Raw genomic sequence first — 20,511 nt, 5'->3', positions numbered from 1 at the left:
TTAGGAGCTGAACTGAGATCATCTAGGATTGCCAATGCTGATTGTAGTTGCGCGTTGACGGTTTCCATCTGACGGGGAAGCTGGAGCAGTCCATGCAACTCATACTTGATGTTCACCACGTCCTCTACTATGAGAACGCGTCCAAGGGGTGCAATGAGCGCACCCGGCTTGAGGACGGATGTGGACATATCTGTCAACACAACGGTGCCACAACACAGTAGGAGCAACACAATGATGTTCCAAGCCAATTCTGTAAGAGATTACATTTGTTTTTATATCTGCTTGCAGAACGAAGCTTCATACAATATTCATTAGGCACACTCTGCTTCTGTACTGTCTGCAAAGAGGTGTCTATTACATCATTATCAACTGTGAGCAATAAATTTCGTGGGTCTTCTTAAGACGGTCCGCATGCACGACATCTGCGATCTGTGCATTAGGCTTCCAAATTTTAAATTTGTTGCCCGCTTCCTTGGCGATAATGCGGAATGGACCCGAAAACTTAGCCGAAAGCTTGGAGTTCCTTTTAGGTTCTCTTACCATAACAGCATCTCGTATCTCTAACACGACAGGTTTAGCTTGTTTATGTTGCTTGACCATCATTTCAGCGCGTGACGCCGCTAAATGTGATCGTACTTGGCTATGAATATCCGTAAATACATGGATTTGTTTTGCCGCGAAATCATCCATATTATAAACAGGTTTCGGCGTGTCCGTAAGTACATCGTAAGGCAGACGTTTGTCTGTACCATAGACAATGTAGTAGAGTGATTGCCCGTAGAGCTATTAACCGACCCATTAACAGACGCTGCAACCTGCGGTAACCGATCTTCCCATGTGTATTGCAAATCACACACAATCGGGTGAAGTATCTCCAGGATCTTGCGATTGGTTCTCTCAACAAGGCCATTAGCCTGTGGATGATATGGCTGTCACAAAACTTTGCTTTATTCCATATTGGACACATATTTGTGCTACTAGCTGATTTTTTAACTCCGTCCCATTGTCTGAGAGAAGAACCTTAGGCGTAGTATATGGACATATAAGATTCATCACTAATACATAGGCCACAGACTCGGCTGTTTTATCCTTCAGTGGGACTAAAACCACGAATTTAGAAAAAATGATCCACACACACTAAGACGTACGAGGATCCCTGATGACTCCTCAAAAGTTGTAACAAGTCAATAGCGACTGTGTCAAACGGACGGTCTGGTGTAGGATATTGTAGAATCGGTGCCGGTGATCTTGTAGTACCCTTATGTTGAGCACATGCCAAACACTTAGCAATGTGTAATTCAATATCTTTCTTCATTGTGTTCCAGAAATACTTCTTTCTTATTTCCGCCAAGCACTTGTCACGTCCTTGGTGACCTGCCTGTGGAACATCATGGAACAACGTTATATTCGTTTCACACAACATGTCAGGTACGACTATTTGAGAAACAATACCCTCTGGCGTCTTTTTCAACCTATGGAGTATGTTATGTCGTAATTCAAACTGACTTAAGGGAAGAATTAATTTGGGGAGTTTAACATCCTCTCCCGATTCGAGAGCAAAAATGACTGCTGACCATAACGGGTCGCGTCGTTGCACATCCTCCAGTTGTGAAAGAGTGAACGTTGATACAGGCATCACTGGTGCTATACACTGTATTTCCTGGCAAAGCGTCGGCGACAACATTCGCCCTTCCCGGTAAATACCTAAACTCGGGGTCAAATTCCTGAATTGTCAGATACCAGCGTGCCAATCTGCCTGATAAGTTTCTGCCATGGAACAGTTCAGTCACTGCCGCATGATCCGTAAATACAGTTATCTTATATCCAAAGATAATGTCCTTAAACTTCTTTAGTGCCCACACAACAACTAACGTTTCCAAATGCGTAATTGAATAACGTGGTTCAGCATCAATAAGTTTACTACTTGCAAAAGCTATCACTCGAAACTTTCCTCGCGAATCCTCTTGCATGAGTACAGCTCCGATTCCTTGTCCAGAAGCGTCAGTACAGAGGGTGAAAGGTTGAGTGTAGTCAGGGAATGCTAGAACAGGGGCATTGGTAAGCGCTATCTTCAATGCCGCAAAACTATTTTCGTGTTCAGCATCCCACACAAACATTGCATCTTTCTTAAGCAACCTTGTTAGGGGTGATGCCAATATTGCATAGTTCTTAATAAAAGAATGATAATATCCAGATAAGCCAAGAAAACTACGCACTTGATCAACCGATGTAGGACGCGGGAACTGAGATACAGCCTTAACTTTATTATCCACTGTATGAATGCCCTCACCGTCACCTACATGACCAAGTAAATGGATTCTGGATTTTAAAAACTCACATTTTGAAAGTTTAATCTTAAGACCTGCTGTGGAAAGGTTTTCTAACACTTCACGCAGTTTAATCAGATGGGTATCGACCTCCCTACTGACTACTATTAGATCATCCAAATAAGCGCAGACTGTGGTACCAATCAATCCGGCGAACAGGGTGTTGATCATTCTTTGAAATGTCAGTGGGGCATTCCTGAGACCAAAAGGCATCCGGAGGAACTCAAAGTGGCCCAGGGGAGTACTAAATTTTGTGACCTCTCGTGATTTCTCATCGAGTGGTATCTGTCAATACCCACTAAGCAAATTTAAGTTGCTAAATACAGCATTATCCTTACCTAAGGACTGCTATATGTCACTCAAGACAGGCATAGGGTACCTATCTGGGATCGTTCATTCATTAAGGCGCCTGAAATCAATAACAGGTCGCCAACCACCATCCTTTTTTGGGACGAGGCATAAAGGGCTATTAAAAGGGGACTTAGAATGTTTAATAACATTCTCATCCAACTTATCTTGCACCATATCCTGAACTACAGTGCGCTGGCTATGTGGTAGTCTGTAAGCTGGTACATAGATAGGATTTGTTCCCTCCTTTAACGATATGTGATAGGATGTTAAATCTGTCTGTCCTAGCTTTTCCCCTGGCAAGGCTACAATATTTCTGTAGTCAGTAAGCAGCTCCAAAAGGCGTGTCTTATCCTGAGGATGATCCATCACCTTAACATGTGACGCTATTTGATCTATCCTCTCTTGCCTAGTCTGTTGGGATTGAGGTACAATACTACCAATTGGGAATTGCGTAGACTGTAACTCGACATTGTTGTGATATACCAGAAAATCACACAAATAACATCCTTTCTTCAATATTTTCTGAAAGCCTGTTTTATTCAGAACTAGTACGTCCGTCAAACCACCAGGTCGTATCGTGCTTAATGTCGACTCGCACGACAACCCCTTTACCCTGCACGTTTCCGGGAGACATACAACATCGGTCCCCGTATACACGGCAGGTAATTTGACAGTGGCCTTGGTGAATTCCTCATTCTGATAGTGAAGAGTACTCTTCAAAATTGCAGGTACAATCTTCCAACTCTTGCTGCTATAATCACGCGGGGAAAGTGAGGGTGTGAGGTCTTGGGCTTGCTCTGACACATTATCCGCCTTCCTCCGAGCGGGAATGGTGGACAACACTTTCGACCTTGCGGTGAGCAAAGGTGCAGAATGACGCATAGCGTTGTAGGAAACACCTTTAAACGTAATAGTATTATTACGTGGGCGAACATCTATCTTATTCGTTCTGAGTGTTGGGAGATCAATTAATCCGTCAGCTGGCAAATGAAAGTGCTGGACCACATAAAAGTACGCATAGAAGGGAGTACCACGTCATGAAAATCTAAGTGGTAATGTCACCATTCCGTCAATACTCAGCTGCGTGCCAGATACTCCTTCGAGATCGGCGTCAGTAGGTCTCCATAGGAAATCAAGGTGAGGGAATCTACGTTGTAACTCCTGATAGGATGTCAAGGCCAAAACATTTGCGCATACACCCGTATCAATATCCAGAGCCAATCTGATATCATTCACTCTCACCGGTACGGACAACACTTCCATTTTACTTAGCGCCGCTACTAATGAGGCTGCTACAGAAGTGTTGTGGGAAGTAAGCACCAATGTACCTACCCTTCCTCGTTTTTTGAAAGGTGCTGGTCTTCCCCCGACTTCTTGTCCTGGTAACGATGTGCTTTACGCTGCTGTGTTACCTGGGGTACACCAGAGTCCAAATTCCTTTCCTTCATCACTATGTAGCACTCATCTGTGCTGTGAGTTGCCGACTGGTGGAGTGCACACCACGATCGTGATTTTTGGCTAAGTGGAGACGTAGTCTTAACCGCTTCCGTGTACGACCTTGGCTTCTGCTTAGCACCTGTAGTCTCTGGTACTTTAACACCACCACCGTGGAGCTGATAACAATCATCGATCGAATGGCCCCTTTTATTACAATGGGTACACCTCAGAGATCGACGTTGCTTATAACTCCAGTGTTGAGGTGCGATCGGAGCCAACGGCTGCATTTGCGCTACCTGGGGAGGCGCCGTAGTCTGGGAAGTACGTGCCCTCAGAGGTCTCGTCACCTTCAGAGAAAGCTTGTTTGCGTAATCCACCATAACAGTTGGTGGAACAAACTCCACTTCCTGGGCCCGGCCGTAGATGGGACGACGAACCACTAACAGGAAACTAATCAACTCAATTAATGTTTCCACATTTGCCGGTGACATCTTCCCATCATTGTCGTACCATCTCGAATCCCGGAAGGTCGCCTCCAAATCCTGACGCACTTCTCCGGCAATGTCAACAGCCACCATAGGTGATTCCGCTTGAACCACCGGAGCACAACGATCCAGCCATCTGAATACCCACTGCAGATGGCCCAAGTGGGACCAACACTCAAAAATTCCAATAAGAACGCGCTTAAACTTCTCAAAGTCAGGGTCCGTTAGACCATACACATTCAAGTGCGTGCTAGCAAAAGAACCCTGCGGAATGTGGGAACGCACAAACGCCTTTTTATCATGATCATCCGTAATTTTTACATTGTGCATAGTGTCCTCACACGCACGGATAAATTGGGTCACTCTATAATCGTCCTGACCAGTAAAATCACGTACGTTGTCAGCACGTGGCATCATATGAAACACATTATCTGGGTTAGTGGACGTGGGAGCGTTAGAAAAAGCCATGTTACTACGTTTACTTCTAACAGAAGGCTCAGTTAAAGGGCGGGGTAATGCTAAGTTTACCGACACACTGTCACCCAGAATAGGATTAGGAACTACCTGTGAATGTCCAGGCGAAGTACTATATTGATTCCCCGATCGTAAGGTACGACGGTTTGAATGGTCAAATGATTCCTCAATTAACTGCTCACTACTCTTTACAGAAACATCTAACTGTGTTTCCAGGTTAAATCCTAATTTAACCTCTGCAGTAAATATGTGACGTTTATCCTCTATTTGTGATTCGTCAGCAAAAAGTTCCGCTAATTCAGAAATGTCCTCAGACCACAACTTTGAAAATTTATCCATGAAGTTCTATTTGGGTCAGACAATGATTAACAGTAAGAGCAAAACACTTGCCTCTCATATACAGGAAATGATAAAAATTATAGTTAAAATAATTAAAGTATCAATAACTCAACAAGTAAGAAATAACTACTGTAAATTATATTACGTCAGTATACATTAAAATACGGAAGACACTTACAACAATGACGTAACCTATCCGATGTCCTATCAATGTGGAGTTATGTCTCGAACATGTAAATGTGTGTATAAAATATGTTACTCTTTAAATACCTAATATAGTAGTTATGGCGTCTGCATAGAAAACGCGATCCTCCCAGCTGATTCCTGGTCGAGTGGATAGTCTGGTTGTGTACCTCAATCGCCCCTCCCACTGTGAGGCGGCGTGCACTGCTTCTGCTGATGTCCGGTTGCCTAACAACGACGAGACGCGCTGCAATGACGAACGCTGGGTGAATCTACTTCACGACAGGGGAGTACCTCCACAGTATGGTCAGGTGCTGACTAAAACGAATCAAGTCCTCTGCTCGCTGATACGATGTCGCCTCTTCTGTGTGCCAAACCTTCTGCAGTCCTGTATATATGGAGGACTGTCTGATGGCACCGTAAGTACTGCAATCAACGATCGCGAAACCACAACAGTTGTCTAGACACTTGTGAAAGGTCTTTTTGTTAGTAAACCCCGAAAGTTGTTGGTAATGTCTGCAACACTGTAAACGATGGGCACAGGATAAGAATGCTGACAAGACGCTTTCCTCATCGCCCTCACTTGTCGCTAACAGGGGTATCACTAACTGGCCGTATGGTAATAAGTCAACAATAACTCAGTATCGGTTATTGGAATAATTCTGCACCTTCTTTGGACGACAGAATGAGAAACACTCAACTACAATCGTCTCACTACGGGATATAGGACCAATTGCAAGAACGGTTATGGGGTGTACGGCGCCATTTAGTATGATCTTCTTGCCCTGGTCTTTTTTCAGCAATATCGCCTTTAACACATGGAATTCTGCACTTTTCGAAGCTTTGGAGGAGTCTCGAAACAAGTTTCCTGGTGGGAATTAATAGCTAGTGCTGTACTCAAAATATCGAAACTTCGAGATCTCTCCAGAGCTCCAAAAGGGTGGTACATTTATATTATATTGGGCTTTAGTAACGAAACCCAATTGTAGTTTCAGTTTTTATTAAAAATTATTGTTTATATAATTCCTGAGTGTAGATCAACCTTCACTTCCACTATTTATGAGCCTGAAGGGAGAGGCGGCTCTTGTAAATAGACTGTTTAATCACGTCCGTTCGATGTAAATTGTGATTGTGATGCCCGTGGGTGCCAGCATACCCGAGCTGACCCATGTGCTGACATACAGTCAATGGGCTGCACCCATGGAGGCTACCAATCACGTGATATGAGCATGACAACTCATAGCTAGTGGAAAGTTACAGGGGATGAATCTGTATATAAATAAAATGTAAAGAACCCATTTATATAATACTTCTGTTGATGAGACAGAGGCCATTACAGACGAAAAAGTAAAATAAATTACTAGATATGAAAATTAATCAATACGATAATAAATATATCCAAAGACATAGGTAACCATAACATGTTCTAGTAAGACCTTCTTAACATAAGCAATATTAAAGAAGCTTGAACAACACACAAGGCTGCCGCGTATGTTCATCATAATTTATTTCGAAATAAGTCAATATTTACTCAATGCCGGTTATATATACTTAACTGACGGCAGTATATACTGTAAGTGAGGACGGTCTTTTCTATATTATTAGTAGAAGAAACGGACTAGCTATTTGAGAGTTTAGGTGATTGAATGCGGATTATTGGAACCTCCATGATGACACCATACACAGTGTATCACCTACAGAATGAAAAGTTGATCAATACGGCATTTAATTATTACTAATTGAACATTACCCTTCCCATCACCAATTAATTTTAATTAATAATTCCATTAGAATCTTTGTGCAAGCTAATATATCATACCTGTTATTCTCTATTTTTCCTGAGCGATTAATTGTTTTGAATTATATGCTCACACTTTTGATATTATTATTATTATTATTATTATTATTATTATTATTATTATTATTATTATTATTATTATTAATGCACCTGACAAAATACTAATGCCTTTACACACAATTCATGTCACTTTCACCCTTGGTAATGGTGGCAGTGATAGTGGCTATGGTGGTGATGGTGGCTGTGGTAATGATGGCGGTGGTGATGGTGCCTGTGGTGGCGATGGTGATGGTGATAGTGGTGGTTATAATGACTGTGGTGGTGATGGTGTTAGTGATAGTGGTTGTGGAGTTGTTGGTGGTGGTGGTGATACTGACTGTGGTGATTATGGTGATAGTGGTTGTGATGGTGGTGGTGATAGTGGTGGTGGTGATGGTGGTTATGATAGTAGCTGTGGTGGTGATGGTAGTGGTGATAGTGGTAATGGTGGAGGTGGTGATAGTGGTTGTGGTGGTAGTGTTGGTGATAGTAGTTGTGGTGGTGGTGATAGTGGTTGTGGTGATGATAGTGGTTGTGGTGATGATGGTGGTGATAGAGTTTGTGGTGGTGGTGATAGTGTGTTGTGATGGTGTTGGTGGTGGTGATAGTGGTGGTGATGGTGGTGGTGATAGTGGTTGTGATGGTGGTGGTGATAGTGGTTGTGATGGTGGTAGTGATAGTGATTGCGGTGGTGATGATGATAGTGGTTGCGGTGGTTGTGATGATAGTGGTTGCGACGGTTGTGATAGTGGCTGTGGTGATGATGGTGGTTGTGGTGGTGATATTGGTTGTGGTGGTGATAGTGGTTGTGTTGATGATAGTGGTTGAGGTGGTGGTTGTGGTGATGATGGTGTTTGTGGTGGTGATATTGGTTGTGGTGGTGATAGTGGTTGTGGTGATGATGGTAGTTGTGGTGGTGATAGTGATGGTTATGGTGGTGGCGATAGAGGTTTTGGTGATGATGGTGGTAGTGATAGTGGTTGCGGTGGTGGTGATGATAATGGTTGCGGTTGGTGGTGATGGTGGTAATAATGGTTGTGGTGATGATGGTGGTTGTGGTGGTGATATTGGTTGTGGTGGTGATAGTGGTTGTGGTGATGATGGTGGTTGTGGTGATGATGGTGGTTGTGGTGGTGATGGTGCTTGCGGTGACGATGGTGGTTGTGGTAGTGGTTGTGGTGATAATGGTGGGTGTGGTGGTGATATTGGTTGTGATAGTGGTTTTGGTGGTGATATTGGTTGTGATGGTGATGATGGTGGTAATTTTAATTTTGAATTTTGCCGCTTACAGCGGCTAGTTTATTGAGCACCCCATACGCATCCTGTGAGCTGTAGCGCAAAAGAATTACAGAGTAGAGTTTACGAAGAGTCAGAATAATTAACCCCCGTGGTCAGGATATTATGACACTGAATGTTACACAGTATTTCAATTACATTATTTGTTTAGTTCTATACATAAAGGGTAACATATTCATAACTGCGTGAGTACAGGCGTGTAAGGCAGTATGTCTGGCCGCACACTTTGTTATTCACATTTGCGTGAGAGGTATTCAAGCACATTGTGTGTTTGGTTCTATACATGGGAACTGAAATAGCTACTAAGTGCAAAAAAGTGGATACAATCTTAGTATGTCGGCTATCTTGCCATTAGAGATGAAGTGTTGTGCCATTTCACACACAGTGTGCTTGGACCTGTCCCTAAAAGGTTCTATCCTCTCACAGTCGAGGACGTAGTGTTCAAGTGTGTAGCCATATGTCTGGCCACACACTTTACATTTAGTCTTGTTCACATCTGCTTGAGGGACATACTGCCAGAGGTACTTATATCCTAACCTTAGTCTAGCGGTTACAACATCTTGTAATCTAGTGATATTGTTACTTGCTCCATATACATGTTTCACGTGATACATCTCATCATGGTAAACTATGGATCGACTAGTGCCTGTTTGCACTTGTCTACTTGAGTCAAATTCATCAATAAGTTCCTTCCTAAATACAGTTTTAAGGGTTCTTTTTGACAGACCCAAATTGTACTCAACAGTGTCTTTGTTAGACGCGAGTTTGGCGAGGGCATCGACTCTGTTATGTTCTTTGAGGCCTATGAGAGAGATTAGATTTTTAGATTGCCCCTGAGGGGGCTAGTTTATTGGACACCCTCTTACATCCTGTGCAAGGTAAAGCGCAGAAGCGTTTACAGCGCCCATCTGGGAGCTTGCCTTTATGACTCATGCATTAAGGGCGTAAAAGCCTGAAGGGGTCATGGGTTTTGTCAGCAAGTTATATAAAGTGACAAAATGATGAGAGTGTGAGGGGAAAATTCCTGGTACAATTTATCTGTTTATGGCAAAGTGTAGCAGGTCCCTAATAATGTCAAGTGCCAGGCCATAGGTATTGACAGTATTGAGGGACATACCTTTTAGTGTGATTGGGATGGCGTGTACGTCGGTAGTGTCGGCTCCAAGGGGGACGTCGAGAGGTTGGTATGGGACGTCCTTCTTGGCGTAGATACGTAGTCCACTAACATGTCTTCATGGTGGTCAATTGATGTGGAGAACTGGAGTAGATGGGCCCAAGGTGCCAGCATGCCGGTGGGGGACGGGTAGCCGGGGGTGGTGTCCTCGGGTCCATGAGCAGGCGCGGCTCGCGGTAGGTGGACGGGGGCAGCCGGGCACACCAGGGCAGGCTCGGTAGGTGCCACGTCAGCAGTGGTGCCAGGTGGCGGTGGAGTAGGCCGTGAGCAAGAGGGGCACAAAGGGGGGCTACCAGCTTGTGTCAAACCAAAAGAGGGGGGTGACTGGGTAGCAGCTGAAGGCAGGGGTAGTCTGTGTAGGTTGAATATGACTGTACTGTGTATCAAAGCGTCTTTCAATATGGTTGGTAAATTCGTGGAAGAGGATATGATCTGTGTCGTGTCACCAGAGGGGGATTGTGGGGGGCACCGGTGGGGAGCACAAGGCCTGACAGCATCAGAGTAGAGATGGGAGGAGTCCCAGTAGTAGTAGTTGAGTTAGGGAGACGGCCGGGACTGCTGTGTTGCGGCCAGTTGAGGCCAGGCAGGGGCAGGTGTTGTTGAAGAAGGCGTTGCCAGAGGAGGGAACGCAGAGGATGCAACCCGGTAGGCTGGGGGAGGTTGAGGTTGAGGCAGTCTTCGGGGAGGCTTTTCTCATGGGACAGGCGGACGTTTGGGGCATTGCTGTGAGTCAGCATTGTGCCAGCCACCACAATTACAACACCTGGGGTCAACAACATAGCCCACACCACCCCCATTGAGGTGGTCTTTGATTTTCTGGGCACAGAGGGAGGAGTGATGGTTACGTAAACACAAGCGACATCTGGGACGATCACGTCGTGGTCGGCAGCAGGGGGTGAAGGTGTGACCCCAATGGGAGCAGATAACACAAAAAGCAGGCCTCGGGGGACCGGTGGTAGAAGCGGTACCGTTCTTGCCTCGCAAGAGAGATGTCACGGGTTCGATTCCCGGGCCGGTGGAAGTTGTTTGGACTTACTTCTTAGCCCCCATTAGTCCCTGTTCACCTAGCATTAAAGTAGGTACCTGTTGTAAGTCGAAAGTTGCGAATTCGTGTTCAGGGAGTTGTTGGAGCTTCCAATAACTTGATGACATAAACCACTGACAAGAGCGTTACCACTCTACCACCAGCACCCAGTTTAATTAAGATGTGGCAAAATTCTGCTGCTTCAGCAGGTGGAGGCACGAGGACAACCCCGTCAAATCCAACAGTACTAAGTGTTTCATAGACCTCAGGTGTCTGACACTTGATAAAGTTACGGTTCTTACCTTTTCGGAATTGAATGGTGAGACCGTGTTGCCTCCAATACTTTGTTGTCCAATTAAACCGTTCCTCGATGGTACAAGCGCGTGACAACTGAGTTGCGGGTGTCAAGGGCAAGTAGTGAGGATAGAGAGTCAGTGATGATGAGACTGTCAGTGACACTGGTTTCAATGAATTTAATAGCTGTGAGTATGGCAACTAATTCACTTTGTAGAGTGGATGCCCAGTTGTTAATTCAAACTCCTTTTTCAATTGTATTACCGCCAGGTTGAGTCACAACGATAGCACTTCCAGCCCTCCCACAGGCAGTGTTAAGAGATCCCTCAGTGTAGATGGTCTGTGTGATATTATCATCACTCTGTAGGGTGTTAGGGTGTGTTCAAGAGCTCTCACTTTGACAGTGTGTTGGAGATTAATGCTTTGTATAATTAATTTTTTAGTGGATATGTCGGTATTTTGATATCGAAGGGAACTGTCCGCCAGGGTGGAGGGAAGTGCTGTTGTGTCTCAACTTTGTACAGGTGGTCTAGTCCAAACATCTTCATATGTGTAGCTGTAGTTTGGATCCATTTAGACTCACCAGTCCCATGGTTCATACATTCTATAAATTTTATGGAAACAATGTTATCAGGATCACCACGCAGAAGCCTCAGGGCTACCATGAGGTTGACTTCATTTATTCTATCTTTAACACTGGGAATACCTAGTTCTTTCCTCATACTCGTATTAAGTCTTATAGTGCTCATGGGACATCCTAGGATATTTCTGATGGCTTTATTTTGCAATTTCTCGAGCTTTTCAACGCCTTTCATGTCACGAAGGCTCAGGGCTGGTGCGTGGTAATCTACTAGACATCTTATATAGCCTAGGTACATTGTTTTAACAATTCTAATGTTAACACCATAATGTGGGCTATACTCCTGTGGTTGTGGTGATGATGGTGGTTGTGGTGATATTGGTTGTGCTGGTGATATTGGTTGTGGTGGTAATGGTGGTTGTGGTGCTGATAGTGGTTGTGGTGATGATGTTGGTTGTGGTGGTGATATAGGTTGTGATAGTGGTTGTGGTGTTGATAGTGGTTGTGGTGAGGATGGTGGTTGTGATGGTGATTGTGGTTGTGGTGATGATAGTGGTTGCGGTGGTGGTGATACTGGTTGAGGTGATGATGGTTTTGGTGTTGATGGTGGTGGTGGTTGTGGTGGTGAGTGTGGTAGTGATGGTGGTTGTGGTGATGGTGGTTGTGGTGATGGTGATGGTGGTTGTGGTGATGGTGATGGTGGTTGTGGTGGTGATGGTGGTTGTGGTTGATTGTGGTGATGGTGGTTGTGGTGATGATGGTGGTTGTGGTGATGGTGGTTCTGGTGATGTGGTGGTTGTGGTGGTGATGGTAGTTGTGGTGGTGATGGTGGTTGTCGTGATGATTGTGATTGTGGTTATGATGGTGGTTGTGGTAATGGTGATTGTTGTAATGATGGTGGTTGTGGTGGTGGTTGTGGTGGTGGTTGTGGTGGTGATGGTGGTTATGGTGATGGTGGTGGTTGTAGTGATGGTGGTGGTTATGGTGATGGAGGTTGTGGTGGTGTTAGTGATGGTGGCTGTGGTGATGATGGTGAGTGTGGTGATGATGGTAGTTGTGGTGATGATGGTGGTTGTGGTGATGATGGTGGTTGTGGTGATGTTGTTTGTTGTGATGATGGTGGTAGTGATGATGATGGTGGTGGTGATGGTGGGTGTGGTGATGGTGGTTGTGGTGGTTGTGGTTGTGGTGATAGTGGTTGAGGTGATGATGGTGGTTGTGGTGATGATGGTGGCTGTGTTGGTGATGATGGTGGGCTGTGTTGGTGATGATGGTTGTGGTGATTATGTTGGTTGTGGTGTGGTGGTTGTGGTGATTATGTTGGTTGTGGTGTGGTGGTTGTGGTGATTATGTTGGTTGTGGTGTGGTGGTTGTGGTGATAATGGTGGTGAGGGAACACATGGGGGGTGGTGAGTGTGATGAAGAACGCCACAGTTAGGTCACCTGTGACTGCAAATTCATTCTGCTTCTGTTTGTCTGCCTGTCTGTCTAACAAATCACATATAATTTTGCATATGTGCAATGTATATACGGTGTGTGTGTACTACTACTACTACTACTACTACTACTACTAATAATAATAATAATAATAATAATAATAATAATAATAATAATAATAATAATAATAATAATAATAATAATAATAATAATAATAATAATAATAATAATAATAATAATAATAATAATAATAATAATAATAATAATAATAATAATAATAATAATAATAATAATAATAATAATAATAATAATAATAATAATAATAATAATTAACGGTTTATTGAAAAAGTTCTGCAGCCCGAAGGCTGAAAATATACATTGGACATAAATGACTTATTACATACATTGGTGGTATAACAAAAGCCTTCATTAGAGAAAGATTAAGGAACAAACAGTGAACATACAGATTAATGTTTACAGTGGAGGTCACGTAGATCATGTGCGCTGAGATGTTGAACAGCAGACACGCAGTGTAGTAACTCCCTCACAGATGGTGTTATGAGGGGCATCACGTGGTATAGTAATTCCCTCACAGATGGTGTTATGAGTCATCACGTGGTGTAGTAATTCCCTCACAGATGGTGTTATGAGGGGCCTGACGTGGTGTTGTAATGCCCTCACAGATGGTGTTATGAGTCATCACGTGGTGTAGTAATTCCCTCACAGATGGTGTTATGAGGGGCCTGACGTGGTGTTGTAATTCCCTCACAGATGGTGTAATGAGGGGCCTGACGTGGTGTAGTAATTCCCTCACCGATGGTGTTATGAGGGGCCAGATTTGGTGTAGTAATTCCCTCACAGATGGTGTTATGAGGGGCATCACGTGGTATAGTAATTCCCTCTCAGATGAATTGTTATAAGGGGTTGACGTGGTGTGTTAATTCCCTCACAGATGGTGTTATGAGGGGCCTGACATTGTGTAGTAAATCCCTCACAGATGGTGTTATAGTGGCTTGACGTGGTGTAGTACTCCTCAGATGGTGTTATGAGTGGCTTGACGTGGTGTAGTAACTCCCTCACAGATGGTGTTATGAGGGGCATCACGTGGTGTACGAATTCCCTCACAGATGGTGTTATGAGGGGCATCACGTGGTGTAGAAATTCCCTCACAGATGGTGTTATGAGTGGCTTGACGTGGTGTAGCAACTCCCTCACAGATAGTGTTATGAGGGGCCTGACGTGGTGTAGTAATTACCTCACAGATGGTGTTATGAGGGGCATCACGTGTAAAGAATTCCCTCACAGATGTGTTATGAGGGGCCTGACGTGGTGTAGTAATTCCCTCACAGATGGTGTTATGGGGGCCTCATGTGGTGTAGTAATTCCCTCACAGGTGGTGTTATGAGGGGCATCACGTGGTGTAGTAATTCCCTCACAGATGGTGTTATGAGGGGCCTCACGTGGTGTAGTAACTCCCTCACAGATGGTGTTATGAGGGGCATCACGTGGTGTACGAATTCCCTCACAGATGGTGTTATGGGGGCATCACGTGGTGTAGTAATTCCCTCACAGGTGTGTATGAGGCATCACGTGATGTGGTAGTTCCCTCACAGATGGTCTTATAGGGGGCATCACGTGGTGTACATTCCCTCACAGATACTGTATGAGGGCATCACGTGGTGTGTAATTCCCTCACAGAACGGTGTTATAAGGGGCATCACGTGGTGTAGTCATTCCCTCATAGGTGGTGTTATGAGGGGCATCACGTGGTTGTGATGATGGTGGTGGTGATGATGATGGTGGTTGTGGTGATGGTGTGTATATATATTTGTGTGTGTGTGTGTGTGTGTGTGTGTGTGTGTGTGTGGTTGTTTAACTATCATTGAGTCTGTCTGTCTTTCTAACCATTAATATTATTACAGGTAGACAGACACACATACAGACACATACATAATATTACAGTTATTATTATTAGTTTTATAATGGCCAACAAAACAAATCCACTAACGACTATCATATTTCATAATCCTCAACCACCGTCTTCGCAGCCATATAGTCGAGGTAACAATGGCAATAGCGTTAACAACCACAGCGGTCCAGTAACTGATAACAGTAAATCTCTTAATTGAAGCTCCACGTATTGAATAATTTGTTCAGTACATATGTCACCAGCTGCCAACAGCTGATTGATATAAACATTAGCTCGTGTCCAACTATCATCAGCTGCTCCACGTAAACAACGAGTGTAAACGTTCCCGGTCATCAACAGCTGATGTATATAATCATTGGATTTAAACACTTCCAAATGTCATCAGCTGATCCACGTAAACACTGACATTAGAAGTACTTGGGTACATACAAAGGCGTGTTAGTTACTAGACCAGCGAGGTCATCCTAAAACTATATATTGCGCTTGTGTGATCTCACTTGGATTACGCGGTTCAGTTCTCGTCACCGTACTGCAGAATGGATATAGAATAGGGTTGCTCATTTTTCCCAATTTTAGAAAATTGTGGGTGGGGGTGTTTTTTCCCATTATTTCGTTACTCCTAAATTCATTGGTGCCAGAATTAATGAAGTCCAACATGTTCTAGGGGTCGCGAATCCAAATATAAAAAATGAATTTTTGCGAAAATACGTCAAAACTCAAGCTTTTTCTCTTATAGATCAGCAATCGCGCTGCTTTTCACTACTTAACCCTAATGGCTGGCTAGAGCAGCTATTCAGCTTTCCATTGACACCTAATTCGATTGCATGCACCTCTTAGTTGACTTTCTAGTTCAGGTCAAAGGCTTTACCCGCGTTAAGGGAACCAGATTCCAAAATATTCATAGTTTTGACTTTTCCATTTATTCGAAAACACATATCAATATTTTGCCGTCACAGTCTTTTCCATGATATATTTCCCTCTTAAAAAAACACACATCATTGAAATAGGTCAATAACTCTAGGAGGAGATGCAATTTGAAAGTTCAATCCCCCCCCTCTATTCAACTCTCACAGTTGCATCAGAGCAGACTTGCTGAAGCCACTCATCTGCTTCCTGTGCTTTTCCACAAGTTGCATGACATCCTGCAGCTGCTGCTCATCCTTCGTGACTGAACCAATGAAGTCCTGCATAAGCTTTATTCCCCTTTCGGCCACGTCATTGGTTACCTTCAGGCTTCTGGAGAAATCTTTCAGCTTCATGAACTCTTCGTTTTTCTCCCAGTCTTCCACCGGTGACATCAGCCATGCTGTGCCGCACACATGATGCTCCTTGAAGATCATCCATGAACGTTCATCTATCAGGTCGGAAAGCCGTGTAGTCTGTTGGATGACCAAGTTGTCGTTGGCGTAGTCGTTCGTTTCTTCTAGGCAGCTCAATTTGGTCGCCATCTCCTTTTTCTCTGCCGCACTCAACTTCTCGCTGCACAGCGACAGAACGACGGTCTGTGGCCTTAGATACCACAGGTGGCGGCTCGCGACCGCCAGCGCTGCATCAGCCACCTCACAGTCCAAGGCCCTATAGCGGAGGAGTTCGTGATGCAGTTGCAGGTCATTCACAGGCGCATCCTCGGCTACTGGTGATTTCAGCCACGCCGGTGTGTACAGCAGAGACACAAAGATCGCCATCCTCTGCAGCTTGACGCACAGGTCACTGCTGAGCTCTAGCTGGTGGCTAAACATGTAGATCTTGAGGTAGTATATGATTTTCGCCATCCAGCGAGCGTGGTGACATGCGCCAGGACGCAGAAAGTGCGTGCCGCGCGGAGGATTCACACCGAGGACGAGGAGCGTTAGTTCTGCCGCTTCTCGGTAATCCTCTCTGGCCCATTCTGTGACGGTCAGCAGGTAGCTAACGGTCCTGTGTCGGAGGTGACTGAGCTAGTCAGACTCTGGTAGATTTGCAATGTCCAGCCTGAGATACTGAGAGTGATCTAGTTGACTCCACCTTTTCTTAAGAGTCTGGAAGAGAGGGTCCGTAGGGGCCGATGTTTTGCCGAAGATGTTGCTGGCAGCGGCTCTCACCACCAGTTCCACGACGTGGTGTCTGCACCCAAGCCTCAACAGCTGTTTTTCCAGCAGCGCCTCCAGATGGACAACCGCACCTTGGACTCGCCCTGTGTTGGACGACGTTGTATCAAAGCACAGTGCCTTGACGTTTGAAGCGCAGCCCCAGTCCTCGATAGCACGAGCTGTTGCGCGTGCCTGGGTCAGGCCAGTGCCGTCCTTCACTGGCAAGACAGCAAGCAGCTTCCCTTCCTCATGGCCGCGCCCTGAGATGAAGATGGCCTGTCGGTGTTCTTTTTCTCCCACGACGTTCTGAAATGAGAGAAATATAAAAATTCAGACAGATAATGAAGAATTATCAAGGCTGCCTTTTTCTCCAAGCTTTTTGTTAATGATTTGATACATTTCTAACAATATATTACAATAGTCTAGGCTTTGGTAAAATATTAATGTAGTACCTAAACGTGTTCTCACCTTAACCAGCTTACCATCCCAGTGCACCACTGCATGTGGTGGAGGCGTGAAGGCTTCCCTTTGTGCGGCAGCTACCTGACGACGGTGTGAAGCTCGCGCCCGTCTCGCAGTCTCTCTCGAGATCCGGAACTCAGACAGATCGCCTGGCGGGTTAGCAGAGCGCAGCACTGCTGCGACCACCGAAACTATCTGCGAGCAAAAGCAGGCAAGGGTGTCAGTAGAAAATGTCGACTGTTTAAGTGCTTATCAAATAATTAACAGAAATTTCAAACATTCCAAACACATTTATGGATACACTTACTTCGTTATTGGATATCCGAAGACGGTCAGCGAGTTCCTTTAATGCTGGCTCTTGGAGAATGCGACGTGGAAGCTGAACCGTCACATAAGGGTGCTTTGATGTGTACCTGCCAGGTTGTATCGCTGTGTCCTTTTTCTCCATTTCTACTTCCGTTGGGGTGTCAGCCACCACAGAGGTTTGAGGTCTCGAATCACTGCTGCTTGGTTCACAGGCTGCGAACCTTCCCTGTTTCGACCTTTGCTTCTCGACTCGTTCCTCCTGCTTTCTCTTCTTAGCGGCAAAAATCTTATCGTTACCACTCATGAACGCTTTTCTTTCTCCGCGTTGGTCTTGATAGAAGGCGATGTCTTGTTGTTTGTCGGCCGGTGTAAGCAGCCGGTTCTTCTCGATGTCCTCTACGGCGTCCGGTGCTCCGATGTCCTACAACAGGTCAAGTTGAGACTTGAAGTTTTCAACCTTGTCCTTTGCAGCCCTGTCCCGACTTTTTTGTAGACTTCTCCAGTGCTCCCATAACCTTGTCAGCTTCTCCCGGCACCCCCTCTCTGAGATAGTCTTGATGCGAGCTAAATTCCAGAACGTGAGTACGTTTCTCACTGTTTCTTTAAACGTCTCCTGTCTGTCACCAGATTCATTCACTGTGTGAAAGAAGAACTTCAGGAGTTGACGCATCGTCGGGAGTTTACTGCCTCTAATTGACGATTCTATATTATAGAATCCCTAGAAAGATTTCAGAGGAGAATGACGAGACTAATCCAGGGCAATAGTAACCTTAAGTAGAGAGACGTATTAAAGCATCTTAATTTGCACTCCCTCGAGAGACGTAGAGTGAGGGATGATATGATCGAGGTATATAAATGGAAGTCAGGGCTAAACAAAGGTGATATAACAAATGTACTCTAACCACCCAACAAGGACCGAACTCGTAACAATGGTTTTAAATTAGACAAATTTAGATTTAGGCGCTAAATAGGTAAACATTGGTTTGGAAATAGAGTAGTGGGCGAGTGGAACAAGTTACCAAACATCATCATTAACTCGAATACGCTGGATAGCTTCAAACATATATAGTTGGGCGGATATATGAGCGATTGGGGTTGGGTGTAAACGGGTCTGGCCAGTATGGGCCAATAGGCCTGCTGCAGTTTCCTCCATTCTTATGTTCTTATGTTTTTCCCTAAGAGGTTTTTGGTTCTTCAAGCAAAAATTTTTTTTTTTTTTCTAGAAATGAAAATGACTGAAATTTAAAAGAAAAAAATCACAATTTGGGGGGTTTAAGTAGATGGATGGTAAGAGGGGGGAAAGGGGGGAGGAGGGGTGGGTAGGGAGCTGATCAATGGATTAAATATTTGATCAACTTAAAGGAGATGGATTGTGTCTCACCCTCACTCTCCCTCCGGCGACACTATATCATCATCATCATTCATGGTTATCAAATTTTCTTTTCCTTATTATTAATTCTTATATTCCTGTTATTATATCTTATTTCATTCCTTCCTTTCATCCTATTTTCATTCCTGTATATTTTACTTTAATTCATTCGTTCTTAATTTGATTTCTTCATGTTTTTCTGATTCTTTCAATCCTGCTATCATTCCTGCTTTCATTCATGTATTTATACTGTAATTCATTCATTCTTTTTTTCATTCCCATATTCATTATTTTATTTTTGTTATCAATCCTGATTTCAATCTTTCATTCCTGTATTAGTTCCTTATTTCGCAACTTCATTATAATTCCTGATTTCACACCTTTTATTCCTGTTGTTATTTTTGTTTTCATTTGTAATTATGTTGCTTCAATGGTTTATGCACTTACTCGCGTTTCCACTGTGTGTGTGTGGGGGACGTTGTTGTGAAGGGTTGTAATTTAAGTTGGGGAACTGGCGAGACAGACAGACAGACAGACATAGTATGGGGGGATGAGAGAGTAAGATAAACCCCCAACTTCACATCTTCCCCACAGGTAACCCCCAACTTCTCATCTTCCCCACAGGTAGGGGAACAGGTGAACAACGTGCTGCCCAAGATCCCACTGGGGTTGCAGGAGGCTGTGGTGAGATTGGTCAGTCGAGACTCACGGCAGAGACCAACATCACAGCTGGTGGCCCTCATCAAGTACTTCAGGTGAGTGTCAAGGAGAGGTAAGAGTGGGGAGAAGTAATGGAGAAGTATGGGGGGTGGGGGAGCTACGAAGGGGTGGGGAAGTTGGGAGGGGAAGAGGTTACGAGGGGGAGGGAGAGTAACGAGGGGGAGGGAGAGTTGGGAGGGAGTGGGAGAGTTAGGAGAGGTGGGAGAGGTATTTGAGACACTGTAGAAAGGAGTGAGGGAGAGGGAGTGGGATGAGAGAGAAGGGGGGAAGTGGGATAAAAGTGAAAAGGAGGAGAGAGAAAGGAAGGATGTCAGAGAAGGGAAAGGCATATGGGAGACTGAGAAGAGAAATGGAAACCTGACAAGATGGCTGGAACGGAGAGAAAAGGGGAGGCGATAGAACTGGGGAGAGAGGGAG

At 44.6% G+C, this 20,511-nt stretch overlaps 1 protein-coding gene across 1 annotated transcript in view; it reads left to right on the top strand.

The window, feature by feature from the left end:
- Window positions 1–20,511, top strand: part of LOC121862628 (SCY1-like protein 2) — an 83,573-nt gene that overhangs the window by 31,001 nt on the left and 32,061 nt on the right. The window contains exon 3 of the mRNA XM_042360945.1: window positions 19,999–20,129. Within this exon, the coding sequence (XP_042216879.1) occupies window positions 19,999–20,129 (131 nt within the window). The remainder of the gene's footprint in view (window positions 1–19,998; window positions 20,130–20,511) is intronic.

This window comes from Homarus americanus, unplaced genomic scaffold, assembly GCF_018991925.1.
Source record: "Homarus americanus isolate GMGI-L3 unplaced genomic scaffold, GMGI_Hamer_2.0 scaffold31037, whole genome shotgun sequence".
Lineage (NCBI taxonomy): Eukaryota > Metazoa > Arthropoda > Malacostraca > Decapoda > Nephropidae > Homarus > Homarus americanus.
The sequence above is the reverse complement of the archived record's forward strand: the minus strand, read 5'-3'. Positions and strand labels throughout refer to the sequence as shown.